At 40.1% G+C, this 18,973-nt stretch overlaps 2 protein-coding genes across 2 annotated transcripts in view; both read left to right on the forward strand.

Annotated features, from left to right (window-relative positions):
• Nucleotides 1–8,845, forward strand: part of wars2 (tryptophanyl tRNA synthetase 2, mitochondrial) — a 35,085-nt gene extending 26,240 nt beyond the window's left edge. Inside the window, exons 3-6 of the mRNA XM_061841514.1 lie at nucleotides 3,076–3,156; nucleotides 6,052–6,134; nucleotides 6,776–6,897; nucleotides 8,137–8,845. Of these exons, the coding sequence (XP_061697498.1) occupies nucleotides 3,076–3,156; nucleotides 6,052–6,134; nucleotides 6,776–6,897; nucleotides 8,137–8,585 (735 nt within the window). The 3' untranslated portion in view covers nucleotides 8,586–8,845. The remainder of the gene's footprint in view (nucleotides 1–3,075; nucleotides 3,157–6,051; nucleotides 6,135–6,775; nucleotides 6,898–8,136) is intronic.
• Nucleotides 8,846–12,029: 3,184 nt separating this feature from the next.
• tbx15 (T-box transcription factor 15) overlaps nucleotides 12,030–18,973 on the forward strand; it is a 29,434-nt gene continuing 22,490 nt past the window's right edge. The window contains exons 1-2 of the mRNA XM_061842414.1: nucleotides 12,030–12,510; nucleotides 17,297–17,537. Coding sequence (XP_061698398.1) covers nucleotides 12,255–12,510; nucleotides 17,297–17,537 — 497 coding nt within the window. The 5' untranslated portion in view covers nucleotides 12,030–12,254. The remainder of the gene's footprint in view (nucleotides 12,511–17,296; nucleotides 17,538–18,973) is intronic.

Below are 18,973 nucleotides of genomic sequence, written 5' to 3' on the forward strand. Positions count from 1 at the left end.
CTTCTTTTCTTTCTTTGTTTACTTTTTCCCCATCAACCGCCTTCGTGTTTATCTGTCATCGCACTCCGGCGCCTCAGTGCGCTCTCTTGATTCTTATCTTTCACATGCACATGGACGTACACGCACAGAGGCTCTTTGATACGGCGGGATTGAAAGACACACAAACATAAACCACCGAGAAGCAGCATCAAATAATCTCGGAAAAAAAAGGTAAATAAGAGGGCATTTTGACCATTTTCAGCACTTGGGCAAATTACAATTGTCAGCGTTACGGCGACGACAATGTGGGAAATCCGAACAGCTGCTTTGGGCCTCTTGGATGCTCAGCAGGGTACAATTTGTGACCACTAACGATTTTTACACACTAACTTTGCAGTATTAGTTTCAGCTGCTTTGTTTCTGCCCATAGTCTCCTCTCTGATCAAATTATTATTATGACCGACAGCCTTATGTTGAGGAGGAAGGACATAACAATTGTAATACTCATCTTAGCTTTGGAGCCTGCTAAGAGTATGACAGAACTAGTTTGATACTCCTTCGTCTCCACTTCACTGCAGCTTTTGTCACCCTTTGTCTTCTCTGAGATTCAAGTTTCTTCTTATTTGCAGCTAGAAATGACAAATACAAGCACAGACTCATTAATGTTATTTTACGCTCTGGCTGTGCTTTTGCCCAGTACTCCTCGGGTTCCTTTTTGGATGAAGTTGCCACGCCACTAACATTTGAAGATATTACAGAGACTGCGATAAATACACAACTTAACGCTGGATAATGTAGTTCTTTGGGCTTAGATCTGTAAGCTTGTGTTTTTGGTTTTAAGAATAGACAGCTCGAAATTAAAAACTTCTTCTTTTTCTTTTGGCTTGTCCCATTTGGGGTCACCACAGCGCGTTATCTTTTTCCATCTAAGCCTATCTCGTGCATCTTCTTCTTTAACACCCACTGCCCTCATGTCCTCCCTCACAACATCCATCAACCTTTTCTTTGGTCTTCCTCTCGCTCTTTTGGCTGGCAGCTCCATCCTCAGCACCCTTCTACCAATATACTCACTCTCTCGCCTCTGGACATGTCCAAACCATCGAAGTCTGCACTCTCGAACGTTGTCGCCAAAACATCCAACTTTGGCTGTCCCTCTAATGAGCTCATTTCTAATCCTATCCAACCTCCTCACTCCGAGTGAGAACCTCAACATCTCCATTTCTGCCACCTCCAGTTTTGCTTCCTGTTGTTTCTTCAGTGCCACCGTCTCTAATCCGTATATCATGGCCGGCCTCACCACTGTTTAAAAACTTTGCCCTTCATCCATCCTTTGCCCACTCTTCTGTCACATAGAACACCAGACACCTTCCATCAGCTGTTCCAACCTGCTTGGGCCCGTTTCTTCACTTCCTTACCACACTCGCCATTGCTCTGGATTGTTGACCCCCAAGTGTTTGAAGTCGTCCACCCTTGCAATCTCTTCTCTCTGTAGCCTCACACTTCCCTCTCGTCCCCTCTTATTCACACACACATATTCTGTTTTATTTCGGCTAATCTTAATTCCTCTCCTTCCCAGTGCATGCAGTATCACAGTTCCTCTTTTGGTAGTCTGTCATAGGCTTTCTCTAGATCCACAAAGACACGATGTAGCTACACATTCCGTTTTTATTTTTGTTTTTTGTGTTTTGCCCTCAGTCTCCTCTCGAATAAAGTTTCCACCTCGTTGTAACTGTTTAGGATAGACGACTCCAAATGCCACCAACTATAAACACACGTGCTAATGATAGCTTAGCCTGTGGCTGTGTCTTAGCTCGGGATGCTGCTGTATTATTATCCACTTTGCTGCAGCAGTCTTCAGTTTCTTGCTGGATTAAATTTGCCTCCTTACCAGCTGTAAATACAGGAGAGCGTTGTTCTCCATTGTCGCTATTGTGAAATCTTTCTGGCGGAATCTTTGCTTAGTGTGATACGTGCAAATTGCCCACATTGCTTGTGTCGCCAAAGTCTCTTCTGTGATTAAATACGTCTGTCTACCTCGAAGTAATCACGGGAAACCATTGTTCTTACACCTATGACTTTCGCTTAATATATTATGCCAAAGTCTCTCCTTTTTGGCAGCACTCCAGTTTCTTGCTGCCTTCAGTTTCCTCTTCGATATCATTGCCCAATCATTGTAACAGTTGTGGATACATGGCTAGAATTGACAATAATGAGCTTGCTCTTTTACTATAACTTGAATCTGGATACTGCAGTGGATACTAGCGTCTCCATTTTGCTACAGCAGTCCATTTTCTCCATCTCCTGAGCCTATAAAAGAAAAGAAACACTCATGCTAACAACATCAGGCTTACGGCTGTCTTTGCTTTAGCTTTGTACACAAGTATTGTACTCCACAATATTCATATTGCTCCAGCAGTTTTCTCTTTGACATTAAAAAGAGTCTCATAACAAGATGTGAACACAGGAGACCCTCCGTTCCTTTTTTCTCATCCCAAACGATACGTCCAGTACTGTGTCTTTCATTGTTACCACCTTTAATGTGGAATTGTCCATCAGATTCCATACTTAACAAATGATCTCAGATTCAACTTTTTATCGCCACAATTTTTATTTATTTTTTTAACTGTGTGAAATTGGAGTTTGTCCCTTCTGTAGATTTCTGATTTAAGTCCCAGTTATCTGACATTGACGTCACTCCCACAATTCATTGCCCCCAGCCACAGAGAGAGGATGTCAAAGGAGCCAGCAAACCATAAAACTTTAATTTGCAGGAGTGGGAGGCTATTTCCCCGAAACTTGCATACACGTGCATGCGCATGCACTCACATCTGTCATTGAAACTAATCGACTCACTGCCTACCTCTTGAAATGTCCTCATATGTTATTGTATTTGTCATCAGATATATATAATTGTATGCACTACCCTCTGCTACCACTATGAGGTGCTAGGGGTCACCTTTAATCTTCCAATCTTGTTTTCTTTAGTGGCTCCATGGGGGGGTTCTCCACTAAACTTCATTAATGTAAAAGATCATATGGCACTTTAACTTCCTAATGGTGCATTTAAAGACATTTGGACATTTCCCCACTGTCCAGGTGCCTGAGCATGCCGAACTCTCCTGGATCCTCGGATGCTTGACCAGCATGCCACGCCTTCGACACCTGCCACAGTGGAAGGTAGCTATGGAAACCACACGCATGCAAGCACACACGCATTATAGTCAGGTTTACACTTGCTGCTTGGCACTAAGACTGATCAATAATGTAGTGTAATTGCAGGTGGATTTAATTTTTAGGTTTCCGTAATGTGGATACACATGCCTAAACGCCGCAGACAAGCTTGAAACACTGTGGCCCAATCTATTCGGAGTGTGTATTCATCAATGCATTGCAGTTTAATATCAATTCAGTGTACGTGTGATTCACATCGTACAGCCGGAAGTTGCTCTTGACCACGCGACGACAAAATGGTGACTAAAGCAAGCAGCAGTGTGAAGCGAGCAACTTCTACTTTTAAATTTGATCGTTAGGCTCTCCTTTTGGATTCCTGTTACATCCGGAACACAGGAAATGGACAAAAGACACATGACGATAAATGATACCTACACGAAAATACATCATAAGTCACCGTCCTGGTCTAGATATCGTTTAAGTGGACAGAAAAACTGGCACTTGCATGTGATGTTTTGACTTCCAGAGCGACTCACCTGTACGTATTGTGTAGAAAATAAGTATTTGAACACCCTGCTATATTGCAAGTTCTCCCACTGCGAAATCATCGAGGGGTCTGAAATTTTCATCAGAGGTACATGTTCATTGTGAAAGAGATAATCTAAAAGTAAAAATCCAGAAATCAGAATGTATGATTTTTTTTTTTTTTTTTTTAAACAATTTGTGTGATACAGCTGCAAATAAGTATTTGAACACCTGAGAAAACCAATGTTAATATTTGGTACAGTATCCTTTGTTTGCAATTACAGAGGTCAAATGTTTCCTGCAGTTGTTCACTAGGTTTGCACACACTGCAGGAGGGATTTTGGCCCACTCCTTCAAACAGATCTTCTCTAGATCAGACAGGTTTCTGGGCTGTTGCTAAGAAACACAGAGTTTCCGCTCCCTCCAAAGATTTTTTTTTGGGTTTAGGTCTGGAGACTGGCTAGGCCACGCCAGAACCTTGATATACTTCTGAGGGAGCTACTCCTTGGTTTTCCTGGCTGTTTGCTTCGGGTCATTGTCATGTTGAAAGACCCAGCCATGACCCATCTTCAATGCTCTGACTGAGGGAAAGACGTTGTTCCCCAAAATCTCACAATACATGGCCGCAGTCATCCTCTCCTTAATACAGTGCAGTCGTCCTGTCCCATGTGCAAAAAAAAACACCCCCAAAGCATGATACTACAACTCCCATGCTTCACAGTAGGGATGGTGTTCTTGGGATGGAACTCATCATTCGTCTTTCTCCAAACACGGTTAGTGGAATTATGACCAAAAAGTTCCATTTTGGTCTCCTCTGACCACAAACCTTTCTCCAATGACTCCTCTGGTCCTCCTCCAAATGGTCATTGGCAAACTTAAGACTGGCGTTGACACGTGCTGCTTTAAGCAGGGGAACCTTCCGTGCCACGCATGATTTCAAACCATGACGTTTTAGTGTATTGCCAACAGTCACCTTGGAAACGGTGGTCCCGGGTCTTTTCGGGTCATTGACCAAGTCCTGTCGTGTCATCCTGCGCTGATTTCTTACCTTTCTCAGGATCAGTGAGACCCCACGAGTTGATATCTTGCATGGGGCTCCACTCTGATTGAGATTGATCGTCATGTTTAGCTTCTTCCATTTTCTCATGATTGCTCCAACAGTGGACCTTTTTTCACCAAGCTGCTTGGCAATTTCTCCACAGCTCTTTGCAGCCGTGTGGAGTTGTACAATTTTTTCTCTGGAGTCTTTGGATAGCTCTTTGGTCTTGGCCATGTTACAAGTTTGAGTCTTACTGATAGTATACGGTAGACAGGTGTCTTTAAGCAGCTAACGACCTGATTCAGGATAATCCATGAAGTGGAGGTGGACTTTTAAAGGCAGACTAACAGGTCTTTGAGGGTCAGAATTCTAGCTGATAGACAGGTGTTCAAAAACTCATTTGCAGCTGTGTCATGCAAATAAATCGTAAAAAAAAATCATACATTGTGATTTCTGGATTTTTCTTTACATTATCTCTCTCACAGTGGACATGCACCTACGAAAAAAAAAATTCAGACCCCTCCATGATTTCTAAGTGGGAGAACTTGCAATATAGCAGGGTGTTCAAATACTTATTTTCTTCACTGTAGCTCTCACTTCTCATTTTATTTCTTTCAAGTAGGGGATTAGTTTCAAATGTTCTGCAGAATATAATATAATAGCCCTGCATGGAAGCCACACAGGGAGCAATTTGACTAACTTGTTGACAGACACAAAATATAGCAAACGTGTTGACTGTGGCAATAAGTCAATGGGGTTTCCTGACCATTGAATCGTGAGATTCTCAGCAATGCCAAGTCCTAACTAGGTTGACAGTGACATTTGGCTTTGTTTACAACTTGGACGCAACATGGCTGAGGTGTCTCTGGAGAAGTTACTTCTGTTCATGTTTGCTGATTTCTGCTTATGGAACCTCCATTTTTAAAAGAGAGGTTTGTTGGGGGTGGGGGGGGGTTAACACAGAAGTGAGAGGTTTATTTGTTAAAGTGGACAACACCTCTTAACATTGACTTAAGTAATAGTTGCACGTTTTTTTTTCCCCCTCCCGCCACATATCCAATTACCGTCCCGTTTCTCTGTCGTCGTCTGTTTTATTGCTTTCTCCACCTGCCAGATTTGTCCTCTTAATAGCCGTCATTTCCCGGCCACCTGCAGTGACAATCGGGCCCTGAGGAAGCGCCTTAGCCAAAAAGGCGGTTGGGGTGGGGGTGGGGGCAAAAAAAAAAAAAAAAACTTTGTTTCTGACCAAATTCCCCCCAAAAAACAGGAGTCAGAAAATGTTCCATTCTTCACTCACCAAGGGCATCTCGCCCATCTTTTTTTTGGTGTGTATCCAGATGAAGAGCAAGCAGAAGAACGAAGGCAGCGTGGGTCTGTACACGTATCCTGTCCTCCAGGCTGCCGATATTCTCCTTTACAAGTGAGAATTGTGACATCTCGCACATTCTCCTGTCATTGTAGCAATTGTACCAGATGTTCATCTGCAGTTCTACTCCAGTCCTGTTGGTGGCAAATATGCGTGAGCGAAAAAGTTTTTTTTTTAAATCCCAGCCCTGTGATGGATTTCATAACTCACTAATGAAGTATTTACTACTTTTTCTTTATTCCATTTTTTTTGTTTCATAATTTATGGCCAATTTTTTAATAACAAAATATGGAATATGCCAAGTGATCGCTGTTATTTTTTGGTTGTTATAATGGTTTTTACAAAGGAAAGTAAATGATCTTTTGTTATCATATTATTATTAACTATGACCTGGGATTTTTTTTTTTTTTTTTTTTTATAAGGTATGTTCTTGGTATGACTTTTTTTGTTTGTTTTTTAATGAACTTGGTCCAGGATCTGTCTCTTTTTTTTTTTAAATCCATCTCAGTATTACATAGAAACCCCTTTTCTTTCCATAAAGTGAATTATAGCCTTGCATTAATTTTTATGATCCCAAACAAACACATTGGAGTGAGAGTATTTTCTTCTGCTTAACCACATTTACTAAAGTACATGTTCTGTATACGATTGTGTACAGTTGTTCATGTGCTCTCCAATGTCCGGATTGGTCTCAGGTCCACGCACATCCCTGTCGGCGAGGACCAGGTCCAGCATCTGGAGCTGACCCAGGACTTGGCCCGTATCTTCAACAAGCGCTACGGGGACCACGTCTTCCCTGAACCCCGCGCTTTGCTCAGTAAGAACTCATTAGATGCCAGACCCATCTGTAGTTAAGTCAATAAGTTTCTATTTCGAAATTCTGATCATAATTAGATAGGACTATTTTTAAATGCTTGCTTAAAAAGCCTTGCAATTAAACACACACATGGAAAACACACATAGACACACACTCACAATGCGGTTTATTCCCAAGTGTCGTAAAAGTACAAAATGGCGTCAGCAGCATTTGATGAAGGAAGCCTTTTTCCCACCAATAAGGTGATAATTGACTGCTGAGGGGGGCGGAACATCTGATTGATTGGCGGCGTGCAACATTGACTGTGTCCTCTCTCCATTTGCCATCCTGTCTTTTTTGGGGGGATTAGGGGTCAGGGTGTGCATTCAAATAACCACGACAGCCAAGGGTATGTTTTGCTTGGTTACTAAAGGTTTTTCCGAATATCCTAAATCAGGAGTTTTAGGTAACTGTGCAACAGAGTTAGTGTAAATCCAGATTTGTCTCACCTATCAATTTACAACACTTCCATCAGTGAGAGGGATAAATGTACATTTCACATACGTGGCTGATTGCCTTTTGCTCGCCTTTTCCAGAGGTTTTCTGTTGCGTTCCACCTTCACCCCAAAATGTTCGCCAACCTGCCAGTTTACAAGTTTTCAGTTTTGGACATTATTCTTTTACACACACACAAAAAAAAAAAGATTGTTGCCAGCCCATCCCCAAGAGTTTCTGCTGTTGCACTCAACACAGCTCGTGCAACCCTATTCGTTTGTCTGACCTATCACTTTCCGAGTTTTCCTTCAACTTGAGGTGTGAATATGTACAATGGGACACTCACATATTTGCATTTGGGCACTTGCAGATATGCCTACTCGCAGATTTACTTTTTCCTCAACCTTGTTCAATTTTTTTTTTTTTTCGGGGAACAAACACGTTTCTTGCAGACCGTCCTTTTTGCATTTTTCCATGTATTCAAGAATTTTGCGGGGTTCAAAATATATATATTTTTTTTCAATGAAATTGCAATGGGACTCAATTAATCCCAGATTTCTGCTATTTGCTGTTTGTTCCGGCCGAACTATCTATACATCCATTTTCTAAGATGCTTATCCTCACAAGGGTCACAGGAGAGCTGGAGCCTATCCCCTACTTATGTCTGCCACCTATTCTCTCACCTTCACTTTTAACAATTACATCTGATCACATGACAGTTTTTGACTCCCTTTACTGACGTTCGCCGCGTGATTACCTCCACAGGCTCCACCCGAAAGATCAAATCCCTCCGGGACCCATCATCAAAGATGTCGAAATCGGACCCCCATAGCATGGCGACCATTTACATCACAGACACCCCTGACGAAATCACTCTGAAAATCCGCCGCGCCGTCACCGACTGTACCTCGGAGGTGACGTACCACCCAGAAACGAGGCCCGGAGTGTCCAACCTGGTTGCCATCCACGCCGCCGCCGCCACCATCGATGTCGACGAGGCGGTCTCACAAGCACGAGGTTTGGACACGGCGGCGTACAAGAATCTGGTCGCCGATGTTGTTGTCCAGAGGCTGGCGCCCATTCGAGACGAGGTTTTGCGGCTCAGGGCGGAGCGCCCCCACCTGGAGGGCGTGCTGGACGAGGGGCGGACAAAAGCCAGGCGGATGGCCACCATCACGCTACAGGAAATCAAAACATTAGTTGGGTTATGTTGACAGCGGGATTTGGGACTGCCGCTGTATCACTGACAATTTTTGAGATGACATCCCAGTTAATTTCCCACCTCCCAATTTGTTTTTTTTTTTTTAACTGAAACTTTTTTTTTCTCTTCACTCTTGCTCTCGCTCCTCTCTCTTTCTTTATATGTACATAAGGAGCGTGTGTATTTATTTGTGTGTGCCTGTGTGTGTGTGTGTGTGTGTGTGTGTGCGTGCGTGTGTGTGTGCGTGTGTGTGTGTGTGCGTGTGTGCGTGTGTGCGTGTGTGTGTGCGTGCGTGCGTGCGTGCGTGCGTGCGTGCGTGCGTGCGTGTGTGCGTGTGTGTGTGTGTTGTGTGTGTGTGTGTGTGTGTGTGTGTGTATCTCAAACACTTGGACTGGGAATTGACAAAACTGATTTGTCAATTCCCCCCTTCCCACTCAAACATTTTTCCATTTTAGTAACTGAAAACAATATATCACAATTAAACGTGACATTTACATTTTTTTGTGGTATGACAACATAATGACTTTTTCACGCCATGAAGTTAGTCAACGGGTCAGATTCTCTTCACAGGCAGAATTGGAATGAATGATTGGTCCATTTTGTTGTCATGATGTCATCGTTCCTGTATTGGAAGTGTGCCTGTTATTTGGGTGGAATGGATAATGATTCCAATAAATATTTTTTAAACATTCAGTATTATTTTCTTTTTTGAAATGTACAACTTTTTTTAATCCAAAGAATGTACACAACCTGTCAGATTTGCTAAATTGGTATGCTTGAAGTTGACCTTTTACGTTACAATTTATGGACTCACTTCCTACCTCTTATTTTGAGACAATTTCGTCGTGATATTTGTAATTAATTGATCATGTTTTGAATAATTTTGATTACAAGAAATGAATGCATATCTGAATGTTTGTCCTCTGTCTCGGCTTCAAACAATTAACCTATTTTTTTTCCTTTTATACTTTTTCCAAGATGTCTTTGGTCATGATTAAAACTACAGAAATCAGGGGCAATTTTTTTTTATTCATTTTAATTAAAATAGAAACAACTTTTGAATAGTTAAAGTGAGCAGTATCTTTCCTGCCAAGTAATTTTCTGATAGCCACATTTATGTTTAAAACAGGTTTTAGTACTAAAAATATAACTACAAATCATTTTAAATGTATTTGCAATCTTATAGATAATACCTTTTAAATAATGTAAATGATTGATTTCTCCATTATTGCCCTCAGGCTTTCAATTGTATACGAACCTTAATTTTATACAGTACACGTTTAGATGTATCTGTATAGCCGACCCCCCCATCCCAAATTGAAAAACTATTTTTTCTTGCACCTTTCCTTTTTTTCCCCCCTTTTGTAGTTCTCATCCTCTTCATACACAATCCTATATAACCCGAATCCCCTAGCGCCCAAAGCCTAAAAATATATATATAAATAAGCCGTAAAATATAACAACATTAAAATGACTTTTTATTTTGGTCTTTAATTAAATCAAAATGTTCAAATGTGTTTTATGCACTCGTATAAAAACGTCAAGTTGCCATAAAACTAAACAATTAACTCGCTGCCTTTAAACGGCAAAACAATCACGAGGCATTTCTTGAAAAAAGTGTTTAACGAGTAGTCACTAATCGTCAAAATCGGACGTTTCCTGTTCATTTTTAATGATCAAAATCGTTACTTTTGCACAAAATCACATCGCTGACTTTTGATGCAAACATGATGCGTGCCTCCGTCTGTGCGTGTGTCCATGCGCGCTCGCGTGCTTAACTCAGGCGCGGCTAGTTTTTTTTCCCCTTTTATTTTTTTTGCTGCACCCTTTAGTTGTCTGAGGGTCACTCGGGGTCAAAAAGGTTCCGCTCATGGATTATTAAACACAGCACCTTCCACGCATGCGCACTGTGTTCTGCGGTTGAAGTCTTCCTTGGTAACGAACGAAGGAAACTCGTGCGGTTAATTAGAAAGAAAACCAGAAAGTTAGAGCTAAAAAAAAAAAAAAAAAAGCAACAACCACATAGAAATACCTATATTTTATTTTCATTTTATAAATAGAGGGATGGCACAATTCAAACAAGATTATTCCCACTTTTGATGTATTGTCTTTTATTTGGAAAAATAAAATACTTGCCATAATTACAGTACGTCTTGCCAGTGTTGAAGCGCCGTGTAAAGTTTTTCAAGGATGATATAATACAATAAAAATAAAGTATGGAATAATGAGTAGCCACGTGCATTTTATTTGGAAAATATATGCCGTCTTCGTGTACACCTTATGAAACTTTTGCAATGTAGTATTAACTATGATGGGAAAATCTTTTTATGTGTGTGGGGGGTGGGGAACGAGCCCGCGTTTTTTGTTCGTATTTTGCAGATCCATCTCCACGGACCCGCAAAAGACGCAAAGAGATTTTTTGTTCGCGCTCGGTAAGTACTGCAAATATATACGAATTTTACGGCCCTCATAAAATACTTTGCTACAGCCTTAAATTAGGTTTTGTGCCAAAATATGTAATTACTACTTATTTTTGCGTGCCATCAACCATCATCAAGAGCCATCAACGCAAAGACATTGTTACCGCTTTTATTGAGTTGAGTATTATGAGTTGGAGTAGATGTATCATTTGCTTTATTAATAAAATAACCATTTATTAAAATAATTGGCGTCGTGGGACAACGTATATTGTTGATTTGGGCGGTATTAATTGTAAGTTAAAAAAAATGAGCATTGTGATGTAAGAAAGTCGCCAGATAGTATTCAGTTTGCCTAACATTTCGATATTAGATATTAGATTTAGATATTCACATACACTCATGTGCGCGTGAGTCAATTCAAATTTTTAGTGTTGGTCTCTCTAACAAAGTGCTATTTTTGTATGAATTTGTATTCTGGTATGCTCAAAATCGTATTTATAAATTTATTAACAACAATAATACCAGTATTAAGATTTACGTAATGAGTAATCCAATTTTACAACTATTGTTTTCCCTGATCGAGTCGTCATCGCTGAAAATTCGCAGGTGAGCTACAAATGAATACATAACGAAATATAGTACAATAATTGTGTCATGCGTGTAAAGTCTAACGGATTTATTTTTTAGACTCACCTGCGCGTTGGGGTCCTCTTTGACCTCCGATCTCGCGCTTTCCTTTCTAAAGTTGATGGAAATTTTTATAAGGTTAAAAATAGTAAGAATTATTTAGATTTTAAACTTGTCCATCACGTTGACTGAGTTGTTGTTTTTTTTTTTTTGTTTGTTTGTTTGTTTTTGTTTTTTTCTGTATTTTGCAGTGTATGTGTGTGTGCGTCTGATTTGACAGCCGTTGCGAAATCATCCATTTTGGCTGCAAGTCCGTTTGGGGCTCCTGTCGCGCCATTGGTGGAAAAAAAGTTAGCCCGGCGGCCCGTCGTCGCTGCCGATTGGACGACTCAAATAGCCCCGCCCTTCGTTTGAAAAAAGAGAAAAGCAGGTCTCCAGAAGTGGGGATCAATCAGAGGCGACTCGCCCCAGCTCAGTGACGACCATGGCGGCCCGGGGAAGCTCCGAACAGCGCACCTCCTCCTCCTCCTCCTCCTCGTCCGTCTCCTTCTTCTAAGTGCTGGATTACCTTTGCGGGCTCTTTTCCCACTTGAAAGTCGGCGCGGACCGACGGGGCGCCGCTCTCCGCTCCCGACATGAGTGAGAGGAGGCGTTCGGCCGCCGCTCTCAGCTCGCGAGCCCACGCCTTCTCCGTGGAAGCCCTTATCGGCTCCGGCAAGAAGAGGAAGCTGCGGGCGGCCGCCGCCGCCGCCGCCGCTGCGGCCGCCGCGGCTGCAGCTGGCGGCGGCGGTGGAGGTGGAGGTTGGGACCCCCAAAAAGACGACGACGACCTCCACTTGGCCGCCGTGGTGGACGCCGACGACCCGGCGCACTGCCTCCACATGGATCCCGGTCAGTGCGCATGCTCACGACACAAACTTTTTTTGTTTTGTTTTTCTTTTTTTTTTTTTTTTTTAAAGACCACCCGGGTATTTAATCGGCCATTTTAGCGGAGGAACGTTTGGACCGGAACGGAACGCGCACGTTCAAATTCACGTTCGAAATCGCACACAAACAACACAAAAGTTTTACTTGAAAAAATTATTAATAATTATCGTAAATCACGTCGTCAGCACAAAAAAATCATTAATAATAATATCAATATAAGTAACATTATTACAGTAAGTGTTACACAAGACGCTTATAATTTTTTAAATTAAGGTATAAAATGTTGTAGTGGCGCCACCCATGGAGTTATGTAATTATCGTTGCGTAATATGTACTATACATTAGTTAATCTATATTTTAAAAATGTGTTTGGCTCAGACAAAAAGCACTTAATTTGATTATATACGTCGTATACACATAATTGAAACAATTAATTGAGAAAATTGTCCCCCCTTCCTCTCGAAAATGTATTGGTATGTTAGTTTCACACATTTTAATCACCTGCACACGATGGTTTTGTTCAATTAAGGACATTCAAATGCTTTTTTTTGTTTTTGGTGTGTTTTTTTAAGTGAAGCTCGACGTTGAAGTACACGTCTGTTCTTCAAAGCTCGTTTTGAAATGACGATTTAAGCATCAACGAAACAAACGGTCAGGATGTTTAGCTTAAAATTGGGTTTAACAGAAAATACTTTTAGTTATATATATATATATATATATATATATGCATTATTATTATTATTATTATTATATCCAGTATTTTTTTACCGGAGGATTTTTTAAAAACTGATCCGTGAAGGCGTCATGCATCGCACGAAGTCTTGTTTAGTGTGGCGGCAGGTCGGACAGTTGCGCGGGTGCCCAAAACCACAAAAGACCTGCAGGACCTTTACTGGCATCACTTACAATCTCTTTCTCATCATCATCATCATTATTATGTAATATGGACAATCTATAATTAGTTCGAATCCTTTTTTAAAATACGTTTCAGTGAGACCTGGTCGCCAATCAAATGTAGGCTTTTAGTCACATAAATTCCATCATCAATTTGGGATTAATTTATTTTATGTAGAAAAGTAAATGCGTTTTTGAAAAAAACATTTTCATTTTTATATTATGAATGTGGAGGGGAATGAAAGTTGAGGGTAAAATATAATATTCAGAAAATAAAATCATAGATAAATGAGAACATGAAGGATTAGTTTTAAAAGAAATGCACAGTTTTAAAATATTTGTATTTGTTTTCTTCAAGCCATACATTAACTATACAAGATTTGTATTGCTTTAAGTGATATGTAAAAAAAATACAGTAATTTATCATTATAAATATTAATGGTGGTCGTATTGTTAGCGTTCCCACATCCAAATATTTAACTGTCAATTCATCGTCAACATTTTTACGTAAGTGTAATTATAAACCGACATAAAAAGAAAAACATATTGATGAATTCCGTTGTGGCACCACACGAACATTCAAAGTAATGATAATAAACTTCTTTGTGTCAGTAAATATTTCACTTTCACAATAATGCCACCAAATCCTGGTTTCTCCTCAAAAATGCAATATCGCGATACAAATAAGATAATCACCAAATTCGCCATCAAAATGTTACATCGTGCAGAAAAAGTTCATATTGTCAGAGAGTACAAAAGATGAGTTGGTTGAATTCTGTACGTCACATTCGACAACATAACAATATTGTTTCCCGAGAAAGTGCACTGCAGTGCTTTGCCACAAAAACACTTTTTGGGTACCAAATTACAGGCTTGTTCTCAACACGGTCGAAGGAAATGACCAAAAACGCGCGCTATACTTTCCAAAATACAATTACTAGCCCCCCCATATATATATATATATATAATATATATATATATATATATATATATATATATATATATATATATATATATATATATTGGATATTGACGGCGTTTAAAAAAAAAAAAAAAAAAAGGTCACTCCAAACCATTTTTGGCAACACAAGCATTTTGTCACTTTTCGAGGAACTCCCACAAAAGAAGTCAAGGAAATGCGCGGACCCATTTTGAGTGATCGCCACCCCCCCCCAACCCCCATTTAGGGGCCCCCTTCTAATGAGCTCCGGTGTATGTGTGATGACAGCCCCCGTTTGGCCTCCGCCTTTTTCGTCCTCTGAGGGGCTCCTGTCATATTTTCTCCGTTTGACCTTTTTTACTCAAATATGACTTCAAGTTGTACACGATGACCCGGAGCCAGATCACGTGGTACATACATGACCTTTAATCATATGTACAATCGATAAACCCATTCTTCAAAGTGTCATGGAAAAAAAACGGTTTAAGTGCGTGTGTGTGTTGCGAATCTCATCAGGATTTAATTGAGCACCATACATAATAATAATAATAATAATAATAATAATAGCAACAAAAAAGTAGTTAAACAAACAAAACATCACACGCGTTGTGTTACCAAACGGCAATAAATGTGCCCCACAAATGTTAGATTTTCGGAACTAAGCATAGCTACACTTACATGGCACTGCATTTTTCAACACAATTCTGATTAAGTTTTTTTTTTAATTATTATTATTATTCCCCAGACAAGTTCATTTTGGTGTATTTTGTATCGGGCGTAAAACTCAAGTAAACCTCAGCAAATGACAAATTTTACCATTGAAATGCAATACGTATACTGTACAGTGACTTGAAATAAAGGTTTAATGTAGCTATTCTGTGATCACGTTCGTATCTCAAATGATCTTTCTACACTGAAATAAATGAAAATGCTGCTAATCTATTCCGGCGTCCCCCAAGAATTCACCCCCCCCCCCACACACACACACACAAACATGTACAGTAACATGTTTTTCAAAATCCAAATGACGGCTGATAGTATTTTGTACTTTGTAGACACATAATGTAATGAAAGGTAAATATTGAACTAACCATTCATGCGTCATGATTTCATTGCGCTGCTGCTTTTTTTTTGGGGGGGGCAACCCTTGACCAACAGGGGGCAGTATTACGTACACAAAATCGCAGACTTCACAAAGCTGGAGTTGTATAGTCATTCTTTGCGAGGATAAAGAACATGCCTGTGAGGATTGTCGTCCAGTATAATCTACGTATTTATAAACGTTGTTTTGTTTGAAGGTTAAAAAAATGAATTGATGCAAATTTTGTCAGCCTATCGAAAAATGTTTGCAATCACGAGTTAACGTTGTTGCGTAACTTGAATACGGAACATGGAGTTAAAAAGAAAACTTCATATGGGAGTGGCAATAAACAGATTGAAGATGTTGGTGGGGGGGGCAATTATGAAGTTTGCTGCTTCCATCTGAAACACTTGTAAATTGTGTTATTGCTGTAGTGCACCACGAAAACATTTTTGTTTTCCCCACAAACGTTCTGTTTTGGTGCCAAATCAATATTATATATTTTCTAATTACAGCGCTCCATTTTGTTTTCCAAGTGAATCTCACGACTGAAGACTTTATTTTGCCACGACGACGTCACATGTGGGCCACAAATGCGAATTTAGTAACAAATATGATATATTAAGCCTCAAAGAAGAATTTTCGGTATTTATTCACAAAAAGTATAATTTGCCATGAAACCGAAAATGAAGACAATGAAAGAAGTACTATGTAGTAATTATGTCCCCCCCCCCCCCACACACAAGAAAATGCAACATCTGGCTATAAAATGCTTTGTTTAGCTGAAAAAAAAACCCATTTCTAACGGCTTGATACAATACATATGATACTATTTTCTTTTGTTTTTTTTTTGTAGCCAGTGCTCCCAAATAGTCAAAAAGTTGCGACAATTGCGATTATTATTATTTTTTTTTGCCCCCAGCGTATGCACACCCCCCTCCCACACACACACACACACCGGCTAAAAATGTATCGGAAGTCAACAAATCGGGCATCTGCAGGCCACGCATGAATATCCAAGTCAAGCAATTCGGCTTCACATAATTTCAGCTCTCACGTGATTTCAAAACTCTGCTGTGATCGGCAAACGTGCTGACGTCATCAATCCCAATTTGCTCCCGCAGAATTCATATTTGGCATTTTATTTTGGCAGTAAATATTTTATTTTAGTCGCATGTTTAGTTATGAATATTGTAAAAAATACAATGGTACATCCAAAATGCGTAACACTTTTGACAATGTCTTCAATGTTGTTTATATTTAGTAAATGTAACTTATTTTGATGAATACTTACAGTTCATAAAATGCAGAATTTACTTTTGTAAAGTATATTTCTGTCGGGATCCAGCCTCCACAATTATAGATTTTTCACCCTCTATGACCAAATCCCCCCCAAAGCACAATAAATAAATTCTCATAAATTTCTTTCAGTGAGGTATAAGAATACTGTCATTATCTAGCTTGATAAAAATCAAAATAAAGTAATAAAACAAACATAAAAAGCATGCAAAACACGCACTGTGTTCCAATTCGAATCTTGTTTTTCCCACATTTGCATTAATATGAAAAATGTCAGCTTCAGTTGATCTTGCACCCTAACGTACTCAACTAAAACCCACAATATCCTTATTAGATGTTCTTGAAAAAAGAATCCGTGCAAGGAACAGATTTTTTTCTTTTTTTATGATGGGAAAGTGTTTGGTGTTCCCGATGTTTCCACGCATCACAGCGCGACTCCAACAATTTCCACACGCATTCTCCGCCCCCCTCCAATAAATCTCCAAACAAAAAACAAAAAACAAAAAAGGCCAACATGTTCCCTCCTCGCCGTGCAGACTCAGAGGCGAGTCCCGGCTCCGACTGCTCGGACCTGGCGGAGAGGACGTCGTGCTCGTTCGGCTCGCCGGGTTGCGAGCTGCCGGCCGCCGCATCGGTGGTGGCGGCGGGCCCCTGCGAGGCCTCCTCGGCCTCGGACTGCTCGTCCATGGAGGAGATCCACGTGGAGCTGCAGTGCGCCGACCTGTGGAAGCGATTCCACGACATCGGGACCGAGATGATCATCACCAAGGCCGGCAGGTACATTCGCCATCGAAACGAAACAAAACCGACCCCCCATCCAAGCAGCACCTTTCACAAGAAGAGGCAATTTTAATAACTACAGTCATGTTAACTTCTTTTCTGTAATTCCGAATTTAGTGCTTTATCAAGTCAGAATTTTGTAATTTGAATTACTATAGATGTTAACCGTACGCCTGTTTTACAAAACAAATATTAAATAGGAATGTTTTCTTTTTTTGTGTGAAATGTTCATTCTAACATCTGGACTGTTCATTTTAAGAAACCAGTTCTTTAAATATAACTTACTGTATTCATCCATCCACCCATCCATTTTCTGACCCGCTCATCCTCACGAGGGTGGCGGGTGTGCTGGAGCCAATCCCCGCTATCTTCAACCCTCAACTGCTTGCCAGCCAATCGCAACAACCATTCACAATTTATAGTCTTTAATTTACCGACCCAGAAAACCCACGCAGGCGCATGTAAACTCCACACAGGTGGCTGCCGGGATTTGAAACCCGGTTCTCAGAACTGTGAGCCAGATGCGCAGATCAGTGGCCCACCGTCTTGCCAATTATCTCGTAAAAATGATAAATGTATATATTTTTTATTCTAATATAATAATATTCGTTTTGTTCAGTTAAGTTTCCTCTCTTTATTGGACAAAGCTGCCCCACCCAAAAAGATAAACTATGCATATTAAGTATTTTATTTACTTTTGGTGGTTATTTTAACAAGCACTTATGAATAAATATTCGTTAAATGAACTTTTAACTTTTTCTATCTTCATAAGCTATTTTCCTTTGGTGGATTTAAAAGAAAAGCTACTACATTTTGCGATGAGCTTTTAAAAAATTGTGTTTGTTTTAAATTATTTGTTGCTGCACATTTGTTTTCTCTAATTTGTAAAGTCACAACGAAAAAGGAAAAACTACATACATTGACAAACGGGTGCGTGTGAAATTTTTCGTCTTTCAAGCCAGTGAATAAAATGAGATTTTCGCGCCTGTCTCTCCTTTTCAAGATCGTAAATATGCATTGATGGGAAAAAAAATGATAGCTAGATGTAGGTCTGCTTGTACAAATAAAAATAACGTTCACTTTTTATCGATTTCAATCATTTGAAAATATTCATATTCAAAAGTAGTCCCGTCTCAGTCCGAGAACTGTTCCTAATATTTTGAGCGTCCATTGTACATAGGGGTCCCTAATAAAGCGACCATCAAGACTTTCTTGCCACCCCTTTTATCATTTTTGCCATTTTCTCTCTCGTGAAAGTGCAACCTTTCCTTCCTTACCCTGTGTGTGGCTTTAGCTAATTAAATGTATATCAATGTCACGATAAGAACGGAGAGATCAGTACTTTTCTTTTCTTTTTAATCCCGAAATGACCGCCGTAAAACGGCATGGCGTCGGCGTCCAGATGCGATGACGTCACCAATAAACATTTCCGA

This window comes from Syngnathoides biaculeatus, chromosome 14, assembly GCF_019802595.1.
Source record: "Syngnathoides biaculeatus isolate LvHL_M chromosome 14, ASM1980259v1, whole genome shotgun sequence".
Classification (NCBI taxonomy): Eukaryota; Metazoa; Chordata; class Actinopteri; order Syngnathiformes; family Syngnathidae; genus Syngnathoides; species Syngnathoides biaculeatus.